This window comes from Lissotriton helveticus, chromosome 5_1 (genome assembly GCF_964261635.1).
Source record: "Lissotriton helveticus chromosome 5_1, aLisHel1.1, whole genome shotgun sequence".
Lineage (NCBI taxonomy): Eukaryota > Metazoa > Chordata > Amphibia > Caudata > Salamandridae > Lissotriton > Lissotriton helveticus.
This window is the reverse complement of record NC_136065.1, coordinates 1,666,053,810-1,666,080,494: the sequence shown is the minus strand read 5'-3', so window position 1 is coordinate 1,666,080,494 and position 26,685 is coordinate 1,666,053,810. Positions and strand designations below refer to the sequence as shown.

The following is a 26,685-nucleotide window of genomic DNA, read 5'->3' as shown; positions in this document are numbered from 1 at the left end:
TTCTTTTTTTTGTCACTCGAACTGCTGTCCTTGTAGCCTATAGCACCTGCTCCGGACCTCTCTACCTCGGCTCCAAGCTGTTCGACCTGTCGAATGCCTTTATCATCACGTGATCACCGGGACGGAGGTCATGGGTTTCACCTGTAGATCTGTCAGGAAGAGCTTCTCTAACCTGTTGATGATTAGAGATCCAGCTGTCAGTTAATTGTGCCAAATAATCATTCAACAGAACACAAGGTACATCATGTATGGGGCGTGGCTTAGGAACTCCCCAAATGTTCATCGGTCTTCCAAATACTACCTCATATGGTGGAAGACCTGATCGCGAGTGTGGTACTGATCTTATGGATAACCGTGCCAAAGGCAATGCATCCGGCAACTTTAGGGACGTGGAAACCAGTATTTTCGCCAGCTTCAATTTTAAGGTAGCATTATACCTTTCCACCAATCCTGCTGATTGTGGGTGGAAGACTGTATGGAATTTCTGTTTGATCCCTAATCCTTTCATAACCTAATCAACAACTTGCCCAATAAAATGAGGTCCGTTGTCACTCCACAAAATTTTACAAACACCATTCCTTCAGAAGCACCTTTGCTGTGGTAGGAGCAGTATTATCCTTTGTAGGGTACGCCTCTATTCATTTACTGAAGGCACATACCACCACTAGGACATATTTTAGATTATTGCAGCGTTCAAGTTGGATGAAATCCATCTGCAAAACTTAAAAAGGTGCGGTTGGTGTAACAAACCCTCCTGTAGGAGTTTGTGTCCCTTTTCCAGGATTGTACTGCCAACAGATCAAACATGACTGTACCACTCTTTTAGCTGTGCTGGCAATTTCAGAATGCTCCCAGACTTGTGGAAGCAATTTAGTTATTGCTAGAGCTCCAACATGTGCCATTCGAACCATAGGTTGTAAATAGGCTGCAGGCAATTTCCATGTATTAATTACTTTGTAACGCCAACAACCCTCATCGTCTAACATTCCTTCTTTGGACCACTGCTCAAGTTCTTCCACAGAGGCAGATCTCTGTATATCCAATACTTCCTCTCTAGCATCATGCCAATGCTCAGCTTGTGATTTTACTACGTACATAGATGTAGTGCTTCGCTCTATTGCAGTTTCACGAGCTACACGATCGGCAAAGACATTTCCTTGTCCTATTTTGTCAGTGATCTTTTTGTGTGCGCTACACTTCATAATGGCAACTTTCTTCGGATATATAAGTGCAGTCAAGAGATTATGTACTAATTCTCTGTGCATTATCTGCATCCCGTGGGATGTAAGAAAGCCTCTTTCCTTCCAGAGTAGGCGCCACAATCATGAACAACTCCAAAAGCATAGCGGCTATCCGTGTAAATGTTCGCACATAAGTCAGTACTAAGCTCATATGCCTGTGTCAAGGCTATTAGTTCAGCTGCTTGAGCCGACTTCTGTGGTGTGCAAGCTGTTTCCACTACTGTTTCAAGTGTGGGGATTGCATATGCATTTGAGGTTGTGCCATCCGGTAACTTTAAACAGGACCCATCAACCCACTGCTCCCCATCAACATCTGGAAGGGGCGTATCTTGCAAATCAATGCAACCCTTTGTCTGTTCCTCAGTAAGGAATATACAATCATGAAGCTCCTTTGATTGAGACTGAGTCGCAGGATATGGCAACAAAGTGGCTGGGTTTAGTGTAGCACATCTCTTCAATGTAATATGAGGTGCTAACAGTGTCAATTTGTATCCTGTCAAGCGAGCACTAGTTAAATGCTGAGTTTTAGTCTGATTCAAAAGGGCATCTACTGAATGGGGTACTAGCACCAACAGTTTGTCTGACAACTATCCCTTCACTCTGACGTGACACAGCTGTTGCTGCAACTGAACGAAAACATCCAGGCAACGCACGAGCACCAGGATCAAGAACTGCAGAAAAATATACACAGGGACGCTGCTTGTCACCGTGTGTCTGTACTAAAACTGACAATGCAAAACAAGCTAGTAAAAAAGGAGACAGACTGCGAAGCTTTTGTTAGCCTGCTCACCTCCTTCAGAACAGATTGCTCAAAGATATGAACCTCCGGGCCAACCATTTCCAACGTAGGAGTAAATTGTGACGGGGGTTTGCAATTTGACCGATTAATTTCTGTCACCCCTGCCGGTCGATCCTGAAAGAATTTCTTTAGACGAACCTTCCGGAAGAAGGAAAAAATATCTTGATACAGTTTGTAAATATTAGGATGGGTACTCGGGACAAACGAAAGGCCTCTACTAAGTAATGCACGTTCCTCATTGTCAGATTGGTAAATCATTACTCTTATCTAGTGAGGTCCTACCAACCACATTCAACGCCAGTATTGGTTGTCTGGTTTTGACATATGGCTGTTGATGTTGAGGGCCCCCCTGTTGCAAATCCCTCCTGTCCGATTCCCAACGTTTGTTCCTCCCGCAAAACTGTCCTCCCTAAAAAAGGAGATGGCTGCCCTTGATATGTCTGATGTCCACTCGGTCTGCCCTGAAATGGCCGTCTCTCATACTGTTGGTCCTCATTGTCATGTCCTATTTCATTGTCAGAGTCAGTAGAAAATGTGTCCGAAAAATTAAGGCCTCTTCTTCTAGATCTATTTGAATTACCTGACTGTACTTGATTCTGGTTGGATTCTTGATAGAAGGTAGCTTGTAGGTAAGGATATGCCTTTTCCTGAGTATACCATCTGATATCCTTCTTTAATTTATCAGTTTTCTTATTAGTAAGGTATATTTCAAAATCCTTCATATCAGTATTAATCCTTTCCAGTCTAGTCTTTGCCTCTTCAAGCGCCGTTGAGGAATTTAATTTTCCCTCTAAAGATAAGATTTCTTTATTTAGGGCCTCCATGTCCCTTGCTGTTTCGATGATAAGCATCATCCAGTCCCTGGAGCAGCGGTTAGCAATGAGCGACCACCGCTCCAGGAACTTTTTGACTTCAACAAACAAGGCCGGAACATTCCTGACTCGTAGACCTGACGGAATAACTCCCGATCTAAGATATTGGAGCATGTAATGTGCATGAGACTCCATGCGCTTCAATCTCTTCCTCATGTTGAGGAGATTGGTCCATTCTACGTTCTCACTCTGTTGTATTGGAATCGTGTTGTCACTGGTAAGGGCTCTACCCACTAGGGCTGTGAAATCTTCATCACTGAAGCCGAAGGTTTTATTTCCCTCCATTAGTCAAAAATAAGTGAAAAATCAGACAAACCTAAACAAATAATAATAGTGAAAAACAATAAATAGTTTCGAAACCACCACCACCAACTGTATGCACAATTACTACAATATATCACACATGTATGGTCCAACTGATTGTGTCAAATGCGCGTGTTAATACTACCAACAACACTACCCACAGTTAAAAAAAACGCGAAACTCAATTGAGTGGAAATGGGGGACCCCCTCAAACAGATACTTTCAGGTCAGGGAGTGGAGGGTAAGAGGCAATACAAAACAAGCTAGTAAACTCCCTCTTGACCTATAAATACTTTTCACATAGAAATTATCTCACCAACCCAGGGCATATACACATATATCACACTAGTATTAGAATTTTTAGTTATTTTATTTAGTTTTTTCATATCCAACTTTATCTCATTTTTTGTATATACATTGATCATAAAACATCTCCCAGAAACATGCTTTCAATACATTGGAGCCATAACTGTTTTTCATTAGTTGTCCAGAATTTATATAAAAGTACAAAACAAAGTAGACCAGACCAGGTAGAGAACCATGCATGCATACAAACACATACATACTCACTAAACATCCATTACATTACAATCAATGTATATACAAAAAATGAGATAAAAAAAGTTGGATATGAAAAAATGAAATAAAATAACTAAAAATTCTAATACTAGTGTGATATATGTGTATATGCCCTGGGTTGGTGAGAGAATTTCTATGTGAAAAGTATTTATAGGTCAAGAGGGAGTTTACTAGCTTGTTTTGTATTGCCTCTTCCCCTCCACTCCCTGACCTGAAAGTATCTGTTTGAGGGGGTCCCCCATTTCCACTCAACTAAAACTGACCATGCACATCCATCTTTCTCGTGTACATAGAGTGTAAAGGCCTTCGTATAATATGGTGTGCCTAACACTGGTGCAGAGCAAAGAGCTTCTTTCAACTGGCGAAAGGCATTTTGACATTCATCTTGTCCTTCATAATGCTGAGCCATAGTTAAAAGAGAAACAAGAGAGGAGGTAGTCCATGAACTTTCACTCGCCTTTAGGCGACTAGCTATTTCTGGCAAAAGGTTTGTGACATATTTATCGACAAACGGATGCCTACCCGTGTCATCTGTCAATGACTGACCACTAAAATCGTGGAATGCTTCTTCAAAGCGTGTGAAGAAGTCTGAAACTGATTCATCTATCTTTTGCTTACAAGACGCTAACATAGTCCAATCTATCTTTTTATGGGGAATAATTGTCTTTAATTTAACCAAGATAGCTGCTGGAAGATCTAAAATTAGCTGACACGGTTTTTGTGCAGGTTCTCTATCTTTATCTAATTGTTCTATATCTGACCACAATGCCCCAAATACCACACGACCGTCAACTTTACGCACAGTTCTCCACATATCAGGCGGTAATATTAATCCAAAAAACAAATGTCAGACAAAGTCATAGTACAAGAAGTAATGGCACCCTCAATTTCTTCAATGTCTGATTCTTTCGCGGATCAGGCAATGCATTTTTAAGAGCCATGACATCTGCTCTATTCCAGGGAGTGTAAACCCAATTATAAATAAAATACCCTTTCGCGTCCGTAGAAGTCTTATCACTTGTGCCGGTTCCTTTAGGAGGAACATATAAAGGTGCGGCTTCCCGCATAGGTTTCACATTTACAACATTCATATCTGTTTCGAGCGTTGGAGCTCGTGCCATGTTGATTCGAGATGTTTGTGCAGCTGCGTCTGCTGCCTTTTTCTCCTCCCGCAAACGGATTGCTTCATCACGTAGTTTAACCAAGCGTCTGATCGGGTCAGCCACCTGGGAGAAGACAAAATAACTTTCACATAATTGCTTACAATCAGCTGCTATATCACCTGCCTCTACTTCCACCGAATATTTCCTAAATCGCTCAAGAACCTCTCCAGCAAATATCTCGTTGAAATATTTTGTTCCCTTTCCGACCAATTCTGAATAGTATCTAAGATTTCAGAAGCAGTATTAGTACTACGATCGGCTTTACGCGCCGCAGATCTAATCTGAGAGGAACGTTTGGTATTTAACATTGAGCGAGTGTCTCTGGCTTTATCCTGCTCCGTAGGAGAGTCTTCAGCTGACTCATCAGGAGCAGAGGGAAGAGTATACGGAGATGGACAACGATCAAATGAGAGAATCATCTTGGGGTTTATTAATAATAGGATAAAGAGGCCTACGAATAGCGTATTGGCAATTTACCTGTAACTGACGCTCCCTATCTTCCCTTTCTTTAATTTCCTTAATCTCTTTATTTTTCATTTCTAATGCTTTCGCATGCACACTTTTACGCTGTACTTTTTCAATCAAGGCCTGTTCACGCTTCATTCGCTAACGCACTTCTTTCGCACACAGTCAAACATGTCTTGCCTAGCCTTTCGCTTGAACATCCATGCTCCACATACTGAATCTTTTGCAAATCAAATGACCCATGCATAGGCCAACGCAACTCTGGATCCTTGCGGGTGAATTTATTCCACAATGTACTGTACATTATGGACGAAATACCATATTTAATTTACATGTCCCTATTAGGCGTCCCCTCTGGTGGGGCCGGTTATGCTTCATCGATTCTCAAATTGGTACCACTACAAAAGCAACACATCTTACGAAGTGTGATGGAAACGGGCATGCCAAAAATAGTGCAAAATATGCAGCATTATAATCAAAAGTAGCGCTTAAAGTACTCTTCGTACGTTGCACCGTTCAAATATTCTTAGAAGTAGAGAAAAGTCTCCTCATTAACTGCTTATATGTATTGCAACACATATATATATATGATTATATTCATAGGACGAGTTGAATATTTGGCCAATTCCATATACAAATGCCACAGTAAGTGTTTCTAAACTATCTTACCAATCCAAGGCGGCAAATTTACCGCAAGTGCCGAAAAACGGCTCTTACCAATCAAATGGTGTCCAATGGGTTAAATGCTTTTGATGAATTACATCATTTTCTGTAGTATGTGTTCCTTTTCTTAACCATGGTTAGTGATGTATCTTCCCCTATGCTGTATTTTTTTTAGGTCTCCTGGCGTTTAACAGCGCGTCAGCGCTGTGTCCGCCAGGAGATCTTTTGTCGCTGACTCTGCTTCCCAGGAGACAGCACCTGGCGCGCGCATTTTCTCTCCGAGGAGGCGATTAGAGCTGGCCACGCGCACGCGAACGAGCGCTGTGGCCAGCTGCTGTCTCCTGGGAAGCTCCTACACGCATGCGCATTCACACAGACACAGACACACACACGAGCACCCATGCACGCACATACATACATACATACATACATACAGAGACACACACTCTCCCATGCATACACACACACACGAGTGCGCCGAGGCCCCCCCGCCGTCGCACACATACATACACACACGAGCATACACACACACACACACGTGCACCGATACCCCCTCCTACCTCCTACAACTAAGTTGTCCGGTCCTGTTCTCTTCCGTGCAGTCCTTGGATTCCGCCGGTTTCTCCTCTCGTTGCCCGCTGCCCGTCTCTGCCGGTCTGTGATCCCACTTCTGGCCGTTTAGCGCGCATGCGTGTGATTGCACGCATGCGCTTTCCAGATCCAGCGGCGAACACTACTCCTGCTTGAGCAGCGTTAACCCCATCGCTGCCAGCCAAGGCTGAAAACAGAGCAGAAGCAGCCAGGCAGTTGCTGCACAGCTCACTAAAGGCAGAGGGCACAGGCAGCTCAGAACGATGAAGCATCAATTGTATTTATTAATAGCAGCCACAGCAGGTCAGCTGCACTCCTATATACCGGCGCGCGCCGCGGGTTCAGGGAGGTACACTGGCAGGGAGAGCTATATCAATATAATACTATACTGCTGACTTTCAAAGGGGCTGCTTCCATTAGGACCGGAGTATCACGGGGTCAACTGGTGGCAATGGAATATTTATATACCTTATATAGCTGCCACCGAGCACTCAGGATGGGTTGCAGTGACTGCTAGGAGTCAGTGAGCTTACAGAGAGCCCCCTTTTCGGTCACAGGCTGCTCTGAAGACAGGCAGTAGCAGTAAAACACACCACTGTGTGTGTCACTACACTGTTTGAACACCGTTATCTTACTGGGACATGTGGTATGGTAACAGTTATGTATTACACTGGTGGCCAAAGGAGCTAATGTGCCTACTCCAAGGATCTGTGTTTGCTCTCCTATACTCACATGTTCACTTGTTTGATTTCACATGAGTTTACATGGCTTTTCATCCTTCTAAGGTCGATAAAATGAGTACCATTGAACAAAGGATCTTTGACCATTCAATAGCACAACTAAACTTTCAGTGAGCTTACAGAGAGCCCCCTTTTCAGTCACAGGCTGCTCTGAAGACAGGCAGTAGCAGTAAAACACACCACTGTGTGTGTCACTACACTGTCCGAACACCGTTATCTTACTGGGACATGTGGTATGGTAACAGTTATGTATTACACTGGTGGCCAAAGGAGCTAATGTGCCTACTCCAAGGATCTGTGTTTGCTCTCCTATACTCACATGTTCACTTGTTTGATTCCACATGAGTTTACATGGCTTTTCATCCTTCTAAGGTCGATAAAATGAGTACCATTGAACAGAGGATCTTTGACCATTCAATAGCACAACTAAACTTTTCAGTGAGCTTACAGAGAGCGCAGAGTAGTGAATGCAGAGTAGTGAAGGGAGAGTAGTGAGTAGTGAGTGCAGAGTAGTGAGTAGTGAGTGCAGAGTAGTGAGTGCAGAGTAGTGAGCAGTGAGTGCAGAGTAGTGAGCAGTGAGTGCAGAGTAGTGAGCAGTGAGTGCAGAGTAGTGAGTAGTGAGTGCAGAGTAGTGAGTGCAGAGTAGTGAGTAGTGAGTGCAGAGTAGTGAGCAGTGAGTGCAGAGTAGTGAGTGCAGAGTAGTGAGTAGTGAGTGCAGAGTAGTGAGCAGTGAGTGCAGAGTAGTGAGTAGTGAGTGCAGAGTAGTGAGTAGTGAGTGCAGAGTAGTGAGTAGTGAGTGCAGAGTAGTGAGTAGTGAGTGCAGAGTAGTGAGTGCAGAGTAGTGAGTGCAGAGTAGTGAGTGCAGAGTAGTGAGTGCAGAGTAGTGAGCTGCCTCAAGTGAAGTACTCTGGTACCCAAGGATGACTAGCAAACAATATTATTCACAACGTTGCTTACTATTCAGCAACATTTGACAGTTTGCAAATCATCTTTATACAACAATTCAGAGTTTGATAACAAGTTAATGTAACACATTGTAATATACAATGCCAATAGCTCAAACTTTAAAGCTGGGAGACCTATTGCATTGTAAATGCTTGTCTATGTCTGATTATGACATGTTTATATATGTGTGATGAGCACTTGCTGTTGTTCTGTGCCATATATACTTTGTCTGCAGGTTCTCAGATGAGTTCTCTATCGCCTAAAAATATTCCATGTATCTAACATCTGAATATGAGTTTTTTTTTAAAGCATTTGCACTTTAGCATTCAAGCACTTTGAGACATGGGTTTATACAAAAAAAAATTCTGTTTAGGCATATGTACTTGGTTTTTTTTAACCACATTTTGCACTTGCAATTGATGCATTTTTTCCATGTTATATTCTCATTCATGAAATTACGGGAGAGTATACATAGAATACATTTGTTGTGGTTCCATTCCATAAATCATTGGATGTTGATGTCACGGCAAACTAGTTTACTGTAATGGATTTAATTTACATTGGTTTGTTTGTATTTTTGACATCTGGCCTCCCCCCCCCCCCCCCCCCCCTCTTTTTTTTGTATTCTAGCACTATGCTTTTATTGTGTCTCTATGTTCATACATTTCAAGTATTTGAGCATTTATTGTTTAATTACTGCTTGTTTGCTTTGTTGTGACCCTTGCGTCCTGTTTCTTTAGGCGCTTGGGCTTTTAATCACCATTTATTGCACCGCCTACTCCTGACGCGTCATGTGATCAAGCTCCGTCCGCGGAGCGAAACGCGTCAGGGAGGGCACTTGCTCTGACACTTTTTGCAAAATAAATATACACTGCTGGCACTTTGATTAGTGTGATGGCTTGTCTGGTGATTTAACATCTAAACATCTAAATATCTGGAGAGGAGGTCTGCGCCTGCTTAAACCGCTGCCAGAGGCGGTTGGGATCTTTCGTTTCATATATATCTATATATATATATCTGTATGTGTGTATATGTGTGTGTATATATATATATATATATATATATATATATATATATATGATTATATTCATATTCATAGGACGAGTTGAATATTTGGCCAATTCCATATACAAATGCCACAGTAAGTGTTTCTAAACTACCTTACCAATCCAAGGCATCAAATTTACCGCAAGTGCCGAAAAACGGCTCTTACCAATCAAATGGTGTTCAGGTTCCTACTGCCAAGTTCTCAAATCGACCAACTGGTCACTGCACGGCAAATCAACAGAAGAGATCTCAGTCGAGGACCAGCGCCACCTGGATGGTCGGATCAGAAAGAAAGGGAAAACTCAGTGGGTGCCAAGACTCTGGTCTCCTCCGGCAGTGATCACGTCGAAAGCGAGATTCCAATCCTTCGTCTCGACCAGTCCTTCAGGCATCCGAGTCGCCGATGAGTCCCATGTTGGAAGCGCGAATTTGTGGTAGCAACCCTCAGGCAGGCCTACTAGTTCAAGGGATTCTCTGCTTAGAGTCCTTAGACCAATAATAAGAAGTTGGCACTGGAATAGAGAAGACAGTTTATTAAACCTCATGAGGTGGAACTACATTCACACAACACCCTTCGGTATAGTATGAGGTAGCACACTGACTAGAAGGAGCTTGGTCCTTTAATACCCACACAGGGGCTGAAATGAAGGCGGTACAAGGCACAGAGTGTTGGTTTCAAATACATATTAGGTCATACAGAGTGTGCTAGCAACAAGTGGGAAGGGTTGACAGTTAGCTAATTCTGGTGGACACATCTTGACAGTTACAGATTGGAGACAGCTGCATGCTCAACTGAGCATGTGCAAAGCAGAAGAGGATAAATATATCTTGTCTCTAGGCAGATTTCAAGAGCAGTTAACAGGAAGGTAGGAAAGAGCACATGGCAAACAAAGTGGCCGACAGTCTCTAAATACAAGATGTCTTCTGCTAATGCTTAACCTAATCATTGCTAAATTACGACAACAGGGCTTTCAGTGCATCTTGGAGTGGATACATTTCCCGATTCTCCCCATTGGCCAGCAGGCCCTGGGCAGCCATATTGGCTGATGCATTTATGTCCTGGGACCCCTCTTTGCCGTGACCTCTGCCGGCAAACCTGATCGGACATCCGACATTGTTGTTGTTTGGGGTGAGAGAAAAATGCAGACACGAAACGTGTACTTTGTGCCTCCAAGGCGGCGGCACATAAGCTCACTGCTCCCTCACTCTTCCTGACATGCCTGTCTCTTCCTCCTGCATGTTTGCCACCAATTTCATGAAGTGTTAAGCAATCTCCTTCCCAACGCACGGGAAGTTACAAAAAGTATTTAAATTGGAAATTGAAAATCGGACTAATACCACTTATCGCTGGAGATGGATTTAGGCGTGCGGCAAAGGAAGCGCTGAATGGTGTGGGATGGCGGAATTGAAAGGATGGCGCAGGGGAATGATAACTGGAAGTCACAGGTTAATTCACAGAGGGAGGGAAGTAAACGCCACTGAAGAACACTTCTTCGGAAACGAGGTGGAAGCAGATAATGACATCAGCAGCCCTCCACAAACAAGCGCGGCCACGAAAGTTAAACAGTACTCATGCATACGGAGCATTTGCCTTGCGGGAGCGAGCAGCGGCAGGCGCGATAATTGCTGATGCTCGCTCCCGCAAGGCATACACGAGTACTCATTGCAAACAGTGCCAAACATGCACGAGTTTTCAAGAAAGTACAGAGCGATGCCAAGAGTTCCCTCCTAAGAAACGTTTGCGCGCTGCGTAGGCGAGACCTACAAAAAATAAAGGTGACGACCGCAAGCATAAAATGCAATACATGCGGAATTGTCAACAGTTTGTATACATATGAGAGATAAATACCACACTTGACAAAGGTGAAATGAATGAGTATGGAGTAAAGGGGGGCAGGGGAAAAGTGAACAATATGCAACTGCATTATGTAAAACAAGCATTTACAATGCAATGGTTTCGCCTTTGGAAAAGTTTGAGCTATTGGCATTGTGAATGACAAACTTTTTATTTATGTGTTGGTTTTGAAAACAGCTAAATAAATGGCATTGTCATTTACAATGGCAATAGCTTAATCTCTCGCAAATGCGATTTGCATTGCAACTATTTCAGTTATCATTTTGCACTACGATGAAAACTGGCTTGTGCATTTACTCCTGAAGAAGAGTATCAAGAGGAGTGTCAGCAGGCGTCCCTGTAGGAGGTAGTGTATTCAAGACTGTGCAATACAATACATGCTCCCTTCCCAACTCACTTGGTCTCGAACGCCCAGTCATACACTGCACCACCATACATTGCGACACAAATCTGGACATACATTAAAACGAAAAACCGCCTGTTTGTCTATAGTTGATTGTACTCGGTGGCCTTGAGAGAGGAGGCAGAACTGTGGTGAAACTGCTGGGTTTGTGTGTACGAGGGAGGAGAGGATTCGTATTTGTGACAGAACTTCTGGGTGTGGGCGAAGGAGCTGGGAAGACCTGGCACAAGAGTGGAGGAACGGCAGGGCGCACAGGGGCAGTACGCGATGCCGGTCGAGACGCCTTGGTAAGAAGCACGGTTGCATCACTCTGCACGTGGGTGGCCGGCATGCAGGGCTGTACCCCTATGTCGGAAGCAGAGTTGTATCATCCAGCGCTCACAACGCACCAGTGTAAGAACCGTTTCCCTTAGAAAGCACATTTGTTGTGTGTCACATAACCAGGACGAAGGGAGATTGCTTTATCCTCCCTCCTGCCAAGTTTAAAATAAGGTTCCCCTGTTTCCCCCCACCCCGCCCTCTGCCATGCCTCGCCTTCTCTTGTGATTCCACATATTTAAAGCTGTTCGTGGGGCATCCAAGAAACACTTTTTACCTCATTTGTTGTTTTATTGCTTCATTGCCTGACCACGATCAGGGTTTCCCAAGGCTGGATTCCCCTCAATACCACGTGACTTCACCATATTGAGAGGATACAGTGGCGTCTCAGCGGTCTCAAAGCAGTGAGGGTGGGCTCCTTACTAAGACGGGTGGTCGCACTGAGGCATCTGAGCACTTGGGGGCTACATTTTACCTTAGCATTCTAGGAGCCAGTGCTTTAACCGGGATGAGAAAACTGAAGGGTCACAAAGGGGCGTGGCCGATGTAATTAAAGGCATGACATAAAACTTCTTGCTTAAAATTTGTTCTTAGCATAGTGTGCCGCCCGACTGGTATGCGAAACAGGGAGTCGGTAGCTCAAACCTCGGATTTCCCAAGTCACGTAACTTAAGGACCCTGGATGCATTGTTTTAACACCGAGCCTCAGTTCGATTATTTGCCAAATGTAGAAGCGCTTAGAAATGAGGTAAACACTGTTGTTAGGCGCTAGGAATAACGAGCATTTACACGACTGCCCTGCAAAACCTGTAACCCGCTCGCGTCAAAGGGAGGTAGTAAAACAGGACAAAGGAGACGATGGGGAAATAATGAGAGAAGGAAAACGGGTGGGGGGAGGGGGGTATTCAGCCATATGGAAGAGAAGTGCCTGGAGGGGAGCGGGGGTGACTCACAAAGATGAGAGGAAGAGTAAATTGTGAGAGGCGGCAATGGAAGGACATCCTCAAAACCAGTGCTTGGAGGTCATCGAAATCAATAGCGATGTTAGGCCGTTCTAATGGCATACAGCGCTACATCAATATATGCTATTAAAAAATAAATGTATGGCAAATCAGAGATAAAATAGATAGAAGGGAGAGGGTCAGACAAAGCTGGGGGTCGAAGGACCGTGGAAAGTCGCGAAAAGAAGGACATGGTTGACAAAGAAACAAATACAGCAGCAAAAAAAAGCAAGGCAAGGCAGAACAATGACGGCGATTGCACCCACAAAACAACAGATATGGTTGGGGTACATGCATGTCAACATTTGCGAACACCCGCATAGAAGAATTTGAAGCTGACATGGGGAATGTCCGATTTACCCCTGTAGGCTTGCACTGCAGGCAGTTGGACAAAGAATGTAGACAAAATGTCATGGAAAGAAGGGTGTGAATTTGATGGGGGGGAGAGAGAGAATAACAAGCACCTACGGGCACACGGACAGCGGGAGGGGGGGGGCGGGAAGACGAACAGCGGGAGGGGGGGCAGAACGGGCACACGGACAGCGGGAGGGGGGCGGGCAGGCACACGGACAGCGGGAGGGGGGAGGGAACGGCAAGAAAGGCACTCACCTTGACTTCCTCCGGTGGCGGAATGACCAAATGAAACCTCGACGTCGGAAAAAATAAACCTCGCCGCATGACGAGCAAAAAGGGGCCGAATGAGAAAAAGATCACAGGAACGCCCACGAGTCGCCTCGCAGGATGACGGACGCCTCTGTTTGCCAATGGCTAGCGTCCATTTATGGAGCTAGCCAACGGGAAACAGAGGCGTGCCGAACATCCATACTGTTGACAAAAGTTTTCGCCCTGGGCGGAGCACTGCGTGCTCTCGCCAGGTCGAAACCTAATTAGAAAAAGTGATAAATGACAAACTGTAGACCTAAAAAGAAGAAAAATAAACATACCTATAAGTTTATAAATGTATGTACATCTTCTAATAGAATACCAAAGGCAATATGTTAAAATTCATGGTGGCTTTCTTACTTCATCAGATACAGTGTTAATTTTATTAGATGTGGTTGAATGGGATAGTTGCATAGTTAATGGAAGCCATGAGGGGTCCCACTTTATAGCTAGAGATACAGGAGGAACAGAGTTAGTATCTAATCCATGATGAAAACAAATAGCATACTACCAGGACCCGAAACTGACATTTTGGCCTTGTTTTCAGATTAATGTTAAGTGAAAAGCAACAGCTAACAATAAATGCAGCCTCTTATAATTTGATGGGGGTGTGGCTACTGGGGTGACGAGGTACCTAAAATTATATTAATTGAGGAAAATTAAATAGTAAACTGCTGAATAGGAGGGTAGTCCAATAACGTGTTTTAAATAGGCAGTTCAGCATAAACAAGACCAACAAGTAGAGGGTGTAGTTGGAGATAAAGATGCTAGTGTCACTGGGGTAAATAATGGACTATGGTGGACAAAGTAGAGGGTCTGATTAGTATATGCAGTACGGCTAGTTTTGTGTAGCTTAAGCCATAACTTATCCCATACGGTAATAGATAAACATTGCATTAAATCCCATTCCAGTTCAGTCTTTGATTTGGCTCTGTCCGAAAGACCATTGTAGGGATTTGAATATAGCAGAAGCAGATGGGCAATTATCTAATAACGGGAAAAGTACAACGGAAATAGAGTGGTGGGGCAGAAGGTAATTGGCAGTGTGCGAAGATATTGGTAAAGGGAGATGCAAAAAAGTTCACATTGTGTTCTGACAGCTGATAGCAATGGCAATTTTGTTTGGAGATCAGAAGAGGACCAAGGGTGACCATCAGCTAGACATTGCGATATCCAGCGCAAACCTTTGGCTCACCAAGTCTTCCAATAAATCGTACCATTCTTAATTCGTAGCGACTTAATATGCCAAATGGGTTGTTTATAGGTAGCAACCGAATGGTATGACCATGGTAGAAGAGGCATCAGATCTGGGTTTACAGGAGTGAGAATATTTGGAGAACGTATTTGAGAAATATTTGTTATTAAAGCAAGAAGTTCTTTAAAACTAAAGGGGAAATAAGAGATTTCTCTAATTGCAGCCACAAAGGAGGATGTAAGGGGAGTTCAGAGGAGAGCCATCGGGCAGCTTGTTTCAAGGACAAAGCATAATGGTAGTTTTTTTAAAATCTGGAAGCTTAAGACCCCCGATAAATTTATACTTTATTAAAGTGGACAGACCAAGCTATATGTGGTGCCCTGCCTTTCCAAAGGAGTTTTGTTAAGAGAGAATCTATTTTCTTAAAGTAGTACCCAGGAATGTGAACAAAATCATAGCAATGACTTTTAATATCTAGGGAGTGAGCATCTTTAATCGTCTTTGAAAACCACAATCCTAGGTACTTTATTTTGGAGTGTTGCCATGCAAAACCTTTCTGTTAAAAAAGTTGCTTATTACATAAAACATTTAAAAGTAATGCAATCTGCAAGAATACCATTAACAAAAATTGTAGCTTTAGGGCCTTAAAGCAAAGAAATTAATGCAACCAATTTGGGCGGAAAACCAATCTATTTTAATGCTAGAAACCTAAAATTCCAGCCAATCCTAACAAAAGCTTTTCTGTGTCCAAAGCAATAGCACCAATAGGATGGTCTAATGTGGAAGCCTTGCTTAGGACTTTAAAGAAGACTGTAATTGTCAGAGGCTAACCAGCCTTAAACAAAGCTGGATTGTTCAGGGCCTATGAGAACGGTCAGAACAGGGTCAATGTGTAGTGCCAAATTCTTTGAAAAAATGTTGGAATCCGTATTGACTGAAGAGATGCGCCGATAATTCTTACACAGGGAAAGATCTTTATTGTCTGCTGGTTGGCAGATCATGACAACTTGGAAGGAGCCTTGAGAGGCACCCTTAGCAACAAAAGAAATAAATAAAAGTAAAAAGTTGGGAAGGAGAAGTTTCCCAAAATAACTACAAAACTCAATAGTAAAGCCATCGGGCCCAGGGGCTTTTTCTTTGTGTAGCACAGAACTGCATGAGTAATTTCTGAAAGAGATCTGCCCCTAATGAACCAAAATCAATATGGTGTGAGGGGGGAGATGTAATTGTTTGAAAGTAGTTGCACAGGTCCGATTGCAGCGGTTGTGTTTCTAGACAATATAAATTTGTATAAAGAGACCAACTAATGTAAGCTATCCTTGTCCTTAAAGAGAGTAGTCCCCGTATTGCTTTGCAAGGATTCTATTGTGGTTCTGTCTCTTCTTATTTTGAAATAGTTGGCAGCAATTTCTCAGTTTTATTTTGACCCCCATAATAAGGAGCACTGCTTTTCAATAAAAAGGAGGAAGCGCCATTCATGAGTAACCTGTTAGCGGGGTGTTTGGCGTCTGTAAGATTTTATAGAGAGGACTAATTTGTGGAGTGATCATAGGCATTTTCATTTTTTTTTTATTTTGTCAAGTAATTGATTAGATTGAGCATCCGTAGATTTCTTACTTTTGCAAGACAACATTTATTATGAAACCACCTTAAAGGAATTTCAAATAATTGCAAAAGAAGAGTCCGTTGTAGTCTTTATGGCAAAAAATTCAGAAGCAAGTGCTTCAAATTGGACTTTGAATTTGGAATCCAAAAGTAGAGAGTTATTAAAGTGCCATCTACCTGCATGCGGTGAGAAGTGTATACGGTCAAGATCCATGTCTACTGGTGCATGATTCGTTATTAAATTTGATCCTATGTCAGACTGAAGGGCTTGTTGGTCTAAAGATTTACTGAGAAAAACATCATCCGTACAGGATTGTGATTGGTGCGGAACTGAGTTAAGTGTATTCCCGGAAATCCGGGTGACATAACCGCTAAATAGCAACAAATGATTTACACTGTATTTTGGATTTGAATTGAGTGCATTCTAGTGTGGCAAACTTGACTGTCGAATGCCTATCCAGTATGGGATCATGCATTTGTTTGCAGTCGCCACTAAATATAATACACATCACAAAAAGACAGCTTATCAGAAATTTTGATCCAAAAAGTATTGCCAACAGAGATTGGACCGAATATATTAAAAATAGTTAAAGGTATATTATCAACAAGGAGTTTAACAATGATCCATTGACCTTCAGAATCAGATTCTTGGTTAACAACTGTAACATGCAACTTTTGTGGCAAAGAATCCGTACTCTGTTTTTTTCTCTAAAGCTGTAGAAGCGAACACATTACCTACCCACCATCTTTTTAACTTGGTAGTCTCAAGTTCAGAAAGATGCGATTCTTGAAGCAACACAATATCTGCTTTTAGTTTAGCTAAATTACATAGCATCCTTTGTCTTTTAATAGGGTTGCCTAACCCTTTCATATTCCATGTGGTAAGCCGGAATGTAATACTAAAACAGAAACTTGAACTATCAATATATCCACAGTAGCAAAATTAAGAACAAAGTGAATCAAATATTGGAAGAAATAAGACCACCCCGGGACCAGTCCCAGGATGCTTGTTTCTGTTTCAGGGATGACCTGGCTTGGCAGTTCAGGCTGGACTGTTTCCATGATGAGCAGGGTCAAGACTAATTTGCCTATGGCTGGGTCTAAACTGAGGTGTAGCATGGTGATCAAAAAAATGATTGCTTTAACCCAGATCTCTTAACTGGTGGTGAAAGCTTGATTTGTTCCGCATTCCGTCCGTCCATTTGTGTGTCTCTTGCTTCCTTATCTGCATTAGTTCAGATCTGTTGTTGTTAAGAAAACATTGTCAAATACAAAGTATAGTTCAAGCTTGTTTCCTAATCAGACTAGTAAAGAGTATGGAATCTAATGATTTATATGTAAGACACCAGAAGGCATCAGTTAGTTACGGCCAGGAAGAGTAATTTATTATATAAAAACTTGTAGTACAGAAGAGGAATTTGAAATGAGTTTGAGAAGAGAATCACATTTTAAATAACAATTAAGAACTGTTTGCTGTGGCGTCTGTATTCCACAGATATCTGCCTCAAATCCTTGCTGTTAAGATACCCCCTCTGCTCCCTATGGTTAATACACAGACTACAGTGGATTATAGTATTAGTTATATTGACTCTTAGCGCTATAAAACTTTACTGTAGCATCCTCTGTTAGAAGAGCTGCAGCCTTAGTGCATCATTGCTTTGTAAGCTCATGGCACTGTTTTGTTTCTCTTCAGTTCCTCCATGGCGTGATTGTGGCTGTGGACTCCCGTGCAACAGCTGGCGCCTACATTGCCTCGCAGACTGTGAAGAAAGTCATTGAGATCAATCCCTATCTGCTGGGCACTATGGCAGGTGGAGCCGCTGACTGCAGCTTCTGGGAGCGCCTACTGGCGCGGCAATGTCGGATCTATGAACTTCGCAACAAGGAACGTATCTCTGTTGCAGCCGCCTCAAAGCTTCTTGCCAATATGGTGTACCAGTACAAAGGCATGGGGTTGTCCATGGGAACCATGATCTGTGGCTGGGACAAAAGAGGGCCAGGTAAGAAGTATTACCCAGCTACTGCAATCCGTTTCTTTATAGGAGGCTTGGAATGTACAGAGAGAACCGCATGGCCCACCCTATCTGTTTGCAGAACAAGTTACTTGCTGTTGCATATTTGAATGTTTGGTCACAAACAAATAATTACCCCAATCAATTGTCACAGGTGTGTATGACCTAAACCAGGTTTGAATTTTTGGTGACCAGCAAACCAGAAGAATTGAATGTTTACCTCCTATCCATGTCCCCTGGCGAGGAACCCAGAATCTCAGATATACACATGTCCACTGCCTTGAGTCGCTGTAAGAGCACTGTCCATGGTCCAGGTCCATGACATTGAATATAACCCACAATGATTGTGCTGTGAAAATATACCTTTCTGGGAGGCAAAGAGCAGACCTGGAGTTTTGGGTGAGGAGAGGGACTTTTCCTGGTTGCATATTCCCAAGCGAGAAGGGACAAGGATCTTCCAGACATGAAATGGAGCACCTTTGGCTAGGACTGAGATTACTGTTCAGGGGAGTTAAGGGAAGCATGAAGGTCAAAGTATGTGCAGGATGTACTGAAGGGTAGTTGACTGCATAAGCATGGTAAAGAATCCTATGTGATTTTGGCTGAGAGATTGTCTGAGCACATTTGTTGTGGAAAATGGTCGTATTTTATTCAGTGAGTGTTTAGCACTAACCATTTAACATTTATGTTGTCCTTTTGTTTCAGCTGAGATTTAATGTCTGGTAATGTTAGTTCCATGAGTGAGTGGTTTCTTCAGTTCAGTGAGATTTGTTGCTGGACTTGGTTCCTGTGAGTGTTTGAGTATCAAATCTGGTTCATTTAATATTTAATGGTGAGCTAGTGAGGTTTATTGCTCATGTAGTAGTTTAGTAAGCGTTAAAGTTCCTCCTACGTTTTTTTTTTTCTTTGTGTGTAGGGCATATTCTAGATCTGTGGCTGTAATAAAGACTCCTAAGTAAAGTTTTCTTCCATTGCCAGTTAGCATATTGGCCTGTACCCTTTCCTCATTCTGTGATTTTCCTATGTTTTTTTAATCCTATACTGTCTAATCTTTGCAGCCCCGTGAGGAATTTCGTAGGTCATTGCTATCCGATAGTTTGCGAAAATTGCTCTACAGCATATGCAGTGCACCACCACAGGCTAACTTTTCTCTTATTCCCTCCACTTCGTCATTGTCTTTGTTTATTGACCTTAAAAGATCGAGTCTAATACAGACCTCGGCAGTCCTGCTGTGCTGAAGTAAATGGAGGACTGCCAAGTGTAGCCAAAAATCTGGAAGAAAGATGGATTTGTGCACCTGGTTTGTACTCTTAGTGAATTCTCACATCTTCTAAATATCCAATGCGCCTAAGATGGCACCTTTCGATCGCCTTGTCTTGTCCTAGGCCACCTAGTCCAATCGGGTGCTGTTCAGAGCACCCGCTGTTCCCTTTAACATTTTTATATTCTCTGTAACGCTGTTGCGTCCTCTGCCTTCCTTCTGTTATACTAAGGCTTGTCTCTCCATAGTGGAACTTGCATAGCAAAGTTCTGAAATGTAGATGCTCTGCACAAAGAGCCATTTCGAAGAGGTCATTGGTGGTGCTGAAAGGAACTCCTTTGACTTTACATTATGTATCGTAATCTTGCATTATTTTCACCAATGGCATATTTTTACAACATTTCAAGGTGTGCGTGTTTAGGATCTTATATTTAATCTGTTCTATGTGCCGCTTTGACGTCTGTTGTCATGCATCTGTATTGCATCTCTACTATTGACAGTACCTGTTATATTTGTACAGTTCCTAGGATTTCAAATACAAGAGAATCAGAGCGAAAAAGAAAAATGTAACTTCCCCCAAACTGCCCGGCCCCCTCCCTCTCCTCTAGCTCACTTGTACATCTTGTAACTCGGGCTGGGAATGTATATTTCATACCTTGGATTACCATGTATAAGGTATTGTATTTTCAAACCACATTTTGAGTGAATTGTGTAAGGAGCGGCATAGTTCTGTGTGGACTCAATTTTTTACTGCTGGGGGATGGGGCGACATGTTTTGTGTATTGGAGGGCACAAAGGGATCGGTGGCCTTTAGTGATTCTAACATCTACTCCCATTCCAAGGAAATGGGTGTTTTACGTACACCTCAGAGCTCCTCTCTTCTAATGACACACTCTCCGCTCCACCGGACCATCTCTTGTGCCAGGTGATTAGTGTAGAGGGAAAAGCTGCTTTCCATCTCATTGTGATGTCACCTGTTGCTATGAGGATAGCCATGTCTGCAAAATGATACTGTACTTTGTGTTTTCGGGTGGCGGCGTAGTCCTAATGGACAGCTCTCTACTGTGTCCCAACCAGAGGTGCCCGTCGTGTCTTTTACCATTTGCCCAATTATGTATCAAAATCCCCTCAAGCGTGGGCATGCCCATAGCATGTGTAGTATATCAGTGTCTGGTGCCTGGCACATGGGGAAGCAGATTTGGACATCAGGATATATACGATTAAGGCGGTGTGGGGTAAGGTATGCCCTGTGTAGAATCATGTACTGTATGAGTTTGAATTTAGTGATACAGGGCACTTTTTGGGGGAATTCCAGGAGAGAGGACCATTCCTTTTCAGTCTGGTTTCTACCGCGATTCCTCACCATTTTTCACGTAGGGGCATGAGGAAAGCACCTGTGTGAACCCTGGCGCCCTTGTACAGCCATCTGGTTAGATGACGTCCTTCTCCCATCAGGTGTACGGCGTATATGAGTCTATGGGTAGGTGGTTGGCCCATCCGGGACCAAAACTTTTTAATGTATCGGGTGATTGTAGTGTGAATGGGGAACTTCCTGATTATGAGTTGAGTTCTCATGTTCTGCTAGAATACAGTCTATAAATAACACTCCTATGGCTGATTCCACTTCGTGTCCATTGGGAAATACTGCGTCTAGTGATTAGTCCCATTGCATGGGGATCCCAAGTAAAGGAGTATTAGGTGCGTATGGGGGATTCTGCCTGGTGTATTGCAATGCCCTCTTCCAATAAAGTGAAGGGTGATGCCGGGGGGCACCCTGGCACCTGGTAGTAATAGTGTATGGAGCGTGCCCCGGCACAGTGTTTGCTGTGTATAATCGATTTCATGTAAGTTGCGTCCAGCAAGTCAATATGACTGCCATTGCAGCTGGCTAGCCAGGCAGTATGTGCAAAAGTCAGGGGCCCCCATTCCCCCCTCATCTGGCCTCAGCTGCATCTTAACAAGGTTACCCCTTTCCCCTTTGTGCCCTTTCCCCCAGATGAGGTCCAAGAGTAGGGAATCTAATATCCGAAGAATTATTGCAGGGATCAGGACCAGCAGAATCGCAAAGAAATATAATAATCGTGGGAGAACCACCATCTTAGCTACTCTACCCATCACCGAAAGGGGTAATGATGTCCAAAAAGAGATCTGACCTGATTGTTTTCATCAAATTACCTTCTATAAGGTCTTGTGGGATCCTGTAAATCTGTATCCCCAGATATTTGAAAGTTTGTGGGGCGATTGACAGGGTGAGTCGTCCAAATTTGATGGACTTAAGAACCTCCCCATGATACATATAGAATGCATTTGATTTATTTTCATTAATGTCCAGCCCTGATGTACGTTCGAATTGTTGGAATATATTTGGAATAGGCTCTAGGTCTCCTGTCAAGTCGTGTGTGTGTATATATATATATATATATATATATATATATATATATATATATATATATATATATATATATATATATATATATATATATATATATATATATAATATGGTCATCAGCACAAGCTGATACTACATGTACTGCCTCACCCAGTCGGATCCCTTTGTTTTCTGCTTCCTTCCGGAGTTTAATGGCAAGGGGTTCTAAAGCTAAATCAAGTAACCGTGGTGACAGGGGACAGCCCTGTCGCGTGCATCTTGCCACTGGATACGGACTGGATATGTGGGAACCAGTACGGACTCGGCTGTAAATTAATAACTTGATCCATTCCATATATCTCGGATCCAGATGGATATTTAGGATGGGGTTGTAGTGTCTCTCTCTCCCTCCCTCGCCCCCCCCCCCCTCTTCCTTCCAAGAACCCATGGAATCTACCCAGTCTGCCAACACTGTGTTGAAGTTAGTGAGAAATTTTCCTTGCTTGTAATTTGAGGTGTATATGCTGCTGCTAACTATATGTATGCCATCTAGTGTACCATGTATTGACACATATCTCCCCATAGTGTTTGGGCCCTGCTCAATGATAACAAATGGGACTCCATGTCTAATCCGTAAAAGTGCCCCTCTCGCGAATGCAGGAAAAATATATAAATATTTGGCCCCTCCATTTTTTGCAGAGTTTGATTGCTTCAGAGTCAGTGAGATGGGTTTCTTGGATTAGGGTAATCTGTGCTTTTCGTCTATTTAATTGTGCATGGACCCTAGGCGTTTGTGCACTGATCCCATTCCTCTAACATTCCAGGTTATTGCCTTGTATGTACCCAATGTAGCCATGTATAAGTTTGTTTAGTTGTACGGTAGCCCAGAGTCATGTAACAGGCGATATGTATGGTATAGAGTAGGGTGAGCCAGGCACCCCACAAAAGTTCAATAACTAGAACTCCCAATACTAGGACTAGAGCATGAACTATGCTGGTCCAAACATTATACAAAACAGTCCATTTGGTTACAATATGCATCTGCTGCGGGGGGGCGGGGGGTTGGTCCCTGTGTGATACATAGTACCTTATGTTATATTTAATTTGTACAGCACACGGCTACTCGAAAGTGTCCTGGAGCTTGCTTCAGAGAGAGAAAAATGCAAACAAATCAGAAACTAAAAAATTTATGTTTTTAGTTTTTTCTTAAGCAACAATGGATCCTGGGTGCCCCGAAGAGCCAAGGGTAGCATGTTCCAAGCTAGACCAGCTTTCCGCAAAAAGGAATTCCCACCAAGCCTTTGGCGATTGAACCTAGGGGTCTATATCAGCAGCTGAGCATAAAGGTGCAGCTGTCTCCCTGGTATGTAGAAGGCAAACCTCTTCTTCAAATAAATAGGGCCTAGGCCATAAAGGCCCTGATGCGCAATAGACAGCATTTTGAATTTCAGACGAGATTCAGCTGGGAGACAATACAGAGAGCGCAGGTGGGTACGAACACTCTGCATTGATGACTGATCCAAAAGAAGTTTGACCGCTGACTTTTGGACAACTTGCAGTTTCATGGCAAGAAAACCCGGGCTACCAACCAGGAGGGCGTTGGCATAGTCCAGGCGGGATACAATCAGGGCACGGACCACAGTTTCTTTGGCACTACCTGGCAGAAGGGGAAGAAACTTCCTCAGGTTTTTCAAAGTGCCAAAGCAGGTACCGGCCAACTTCTTCACTTGCGTCGAAGTTCTGATTTTCATCGAACCAGACGCCAAGGTTTTTTGCGGCGCCTTTGCCTGCAGTTGGTCATGGAAGACCAGGAGGCCATAACCTTTCTCTGAAATACGTCGCAAAAGGGCCATACAGAAGCACTTCAGATTTTCCTTTGTTACATTTAAGTTGCGCATTCGCCAGCCAGTGAAAGACAAAAAACAAACAATGTTGCGCAGCCACAACCGAGTCGTCATCCTCCTTGCTCCAGGAAAACAAAAGCTGAGTATCATCAGCATATGCCATCAGGTTAGCCCCTAATGACTCCGCAAGATAGACCAGCGAAGTCACATAGATGTTAAAAAGCAGGGGGCTAAGTGATGACACACCAGTAGTCACCTGCATAGGCACGGAGACAAAAGGAGGAAGCCAGACCTGCTGCGACCGGCCTTCCAAAAAAGACCTGATCCACTGCAGAGCAGAGACAGAAATGCCTATTTCTGATAGACGGTCTAGGAGCAGGGAGTGGGGCACAGTGTTGAATGCTGCAGAGAGATCTAGCATAACCAAATCCGCTCTCCCGCCGGCATCCAAACACTCCCGGATCGCCTCTGTCACCTCTAGCAGTGCTGACTCCGTGTGATACGAGGCACGGAAACCAGATTGTGCCGGATGAAGCAAGCCCGACACCTCTACGTAGGTGGTAAGTTGAGACTTAACCACCTTTTCGCAAACCTTAGCCAAACTTGGCAGATGCGAGATAGGGTGCTAATTCTCAGGTAGCAGAGGGTCAAGTGACCGCTTCTTGAGGAGGGGAAGATCAGCGCCTGCTTCCACGGCATTGGAACGCGCGCCTTGCAAAGCCATTAAATTTACTTCTGAATTATAGTATCCTCCACATCAGACAGAGGCCTGGCTGGACACGGGTCGTTAGGTGTTCCCTACTTTAGTGCCTTAAGGATTCTGAGAGAACTGGGCAGATCGACAGATCTAAATGCGGAAAAAGTGGAGGCAGGTTCTGCCAACGGCCACGCCAACAAAGCATCTATAAGCTTCCTGGAAGAAGTCGCAAACGTCTCTTGGATGCTAATTATTTTGTCCTTGAAAAATTTCGCCGAAGTGTTACATCAGGTCTCCGAGACAGGTGCCCCCACCACCTGAGCGCAAGGGGCTAAGAAGCTCTGCACAATAGCAAAGATTTATTTCGAGTTTTTATTGGCCCGATCAATGCGTGCAGAGTAATATTGGCCTTTGGCCACTCCAATAGCCGCATAGTAAAGTTTTTTTGTTTGGCTCTAAGAGCGTGTTTATCTGCAGAGCAGTAGCCACTGGAGCGCCATACTCTCTCCAATATTTTGCACACATGTTTCAGAGAACTAAGCTCAGGGGGGGAACCAAGGTTTGGAGGGGGACTCTCTCCTCAGCCTTGGCTGACACGGTGCCGACAGAGTAGCAACCGAGCTTGAGATCCAGTCAACGAACTGAGACACATTTTCCTCCAGGGGCCCCAGGAGGGAGGGCTAGGAGGCTGCCAAAGAGCTACTAAGCTGCCCAGGGTCCATTTTCCAATTGGATGGGGGACGGTGGCAGTTGACTAGTCGTGAAGAGCGCTTACTATCCCATGAAAACAAATATGGGAAAATGGTCTGACCAGCCGCAGTCTCGCCACCGATATAGGGAAATTTGAACAGATGGTATCCAAAATGTGCCCTCCTTGATGGGTAGGGTACCTGACCCATTGTGAGAGAATGGCCAAGTGAATGGAGTCCAGAAAAGCTGCAGAGTCGGTCGGCTGTGTGATCAAGATGGAGATTGACATCCCCAAGAAGGACATAGTTCGAAAAGTGCAGTGCACGCTCTCCCTGCGCGTCCCCAAAGGTATCCAAAAAGACACTGGCTGATCCAGGTGTCCGATAGATAAGCCCCCCCCCCCCCCCGAGTAAAATGGGCAGAAAGTTGGAGGTTAAAGTCCAGGACCTCACAGGCTCCCCAGAGGGTGGGCGTTTCACTATAAAGGGTCCAATATTCCCTATACAAAAGAGCCAAACCACCTCCTCTGCAAACTGGGTTATCCACCCGATGGACTTTAAAGACAACAGGTGTAGCCAAGGCCACAATGGGGTTTGAGAAAGCATCAAGCCAATTCTCAGTAATAAACAATAGACCTAAACAATTGTCAGTAATCAAGTCCGCAACATCTACGTAGTGCTTCTTCAGTGATCTAGCATTGATGAGGCAAGCACTAATTCTCCTAAGCCTGAGTGAGTCGATAGACCAATCATTCTGAGGGGGCTCCGGTGTAAATATGAACCCACAGTCCACACAGACATAGTCCCTTGTAAGCCCTACCAATTTGCCACTATGTGATGGGCAAGTGAGATTTTAATAGCTTGCTCGATATATGAATGATATTGCTGCTCCCTGACTCAAATCGGGCAGAATGGATCGACCTGAGCACTGACGGGCTTGTGTTAGGTGCGCCCGCCTCGCATCCGAGCAGACGCCATTTTAAATAGGGTGTGGCTGAAGCCGGCGTGCAGCGTGCAGCGTACATCAACTGGAACGCTGACGGCGATCAGCGTGAGTCACGTCCATGATTTTTTTTTTTTTTTTTTTTTTTTTGGTAAATATGTTTTTATTGCAGGAAACAATTAGAATCACATTATTGGCACCTGACAGGTGACCTATATCAATGTCGGCGGTATTGGTACAACATCTATACACGGCCATTTAGCCCACAACCCGGGGGTCGGGCGGCATGTGTCACTAGCTTTCAGTGAATGTCTCCACGTTCCGATAGTGTAAAACAGGTGAAAAGAATAAGTCACTTCTGCTTTTCTAAACAACCCAAACAAAATACCCTCCCTTCTCCAAACAGTCCTACCCCACCCCCCC

At 43.8% G+C, this 26,685-nt stretch overlaps 1 protein-coding gene across 1 annotated transcript in view; it reads left to right on the top strand.

Annotated features, from left to right (window-relative positions):
* The window catches only part of PSMB5 (proteasome 20S subunit beta 5), a 53,221-nt gene that overhangs the window by 9,642 nt on the left and 16,894 nt on the right, over window positions 1-26,685 (top strand). The window contains exon 2 of the mRNA XM_078644891.1: window positions 18,142-18,448. Coding sequence (XP_078501017.1) covers window positions 18,142-18,448 — 307 coding nt within the window. The remainder of the gene's footprint in view (window positions 1-18,141; window positions 18,449-26,685) is intronic.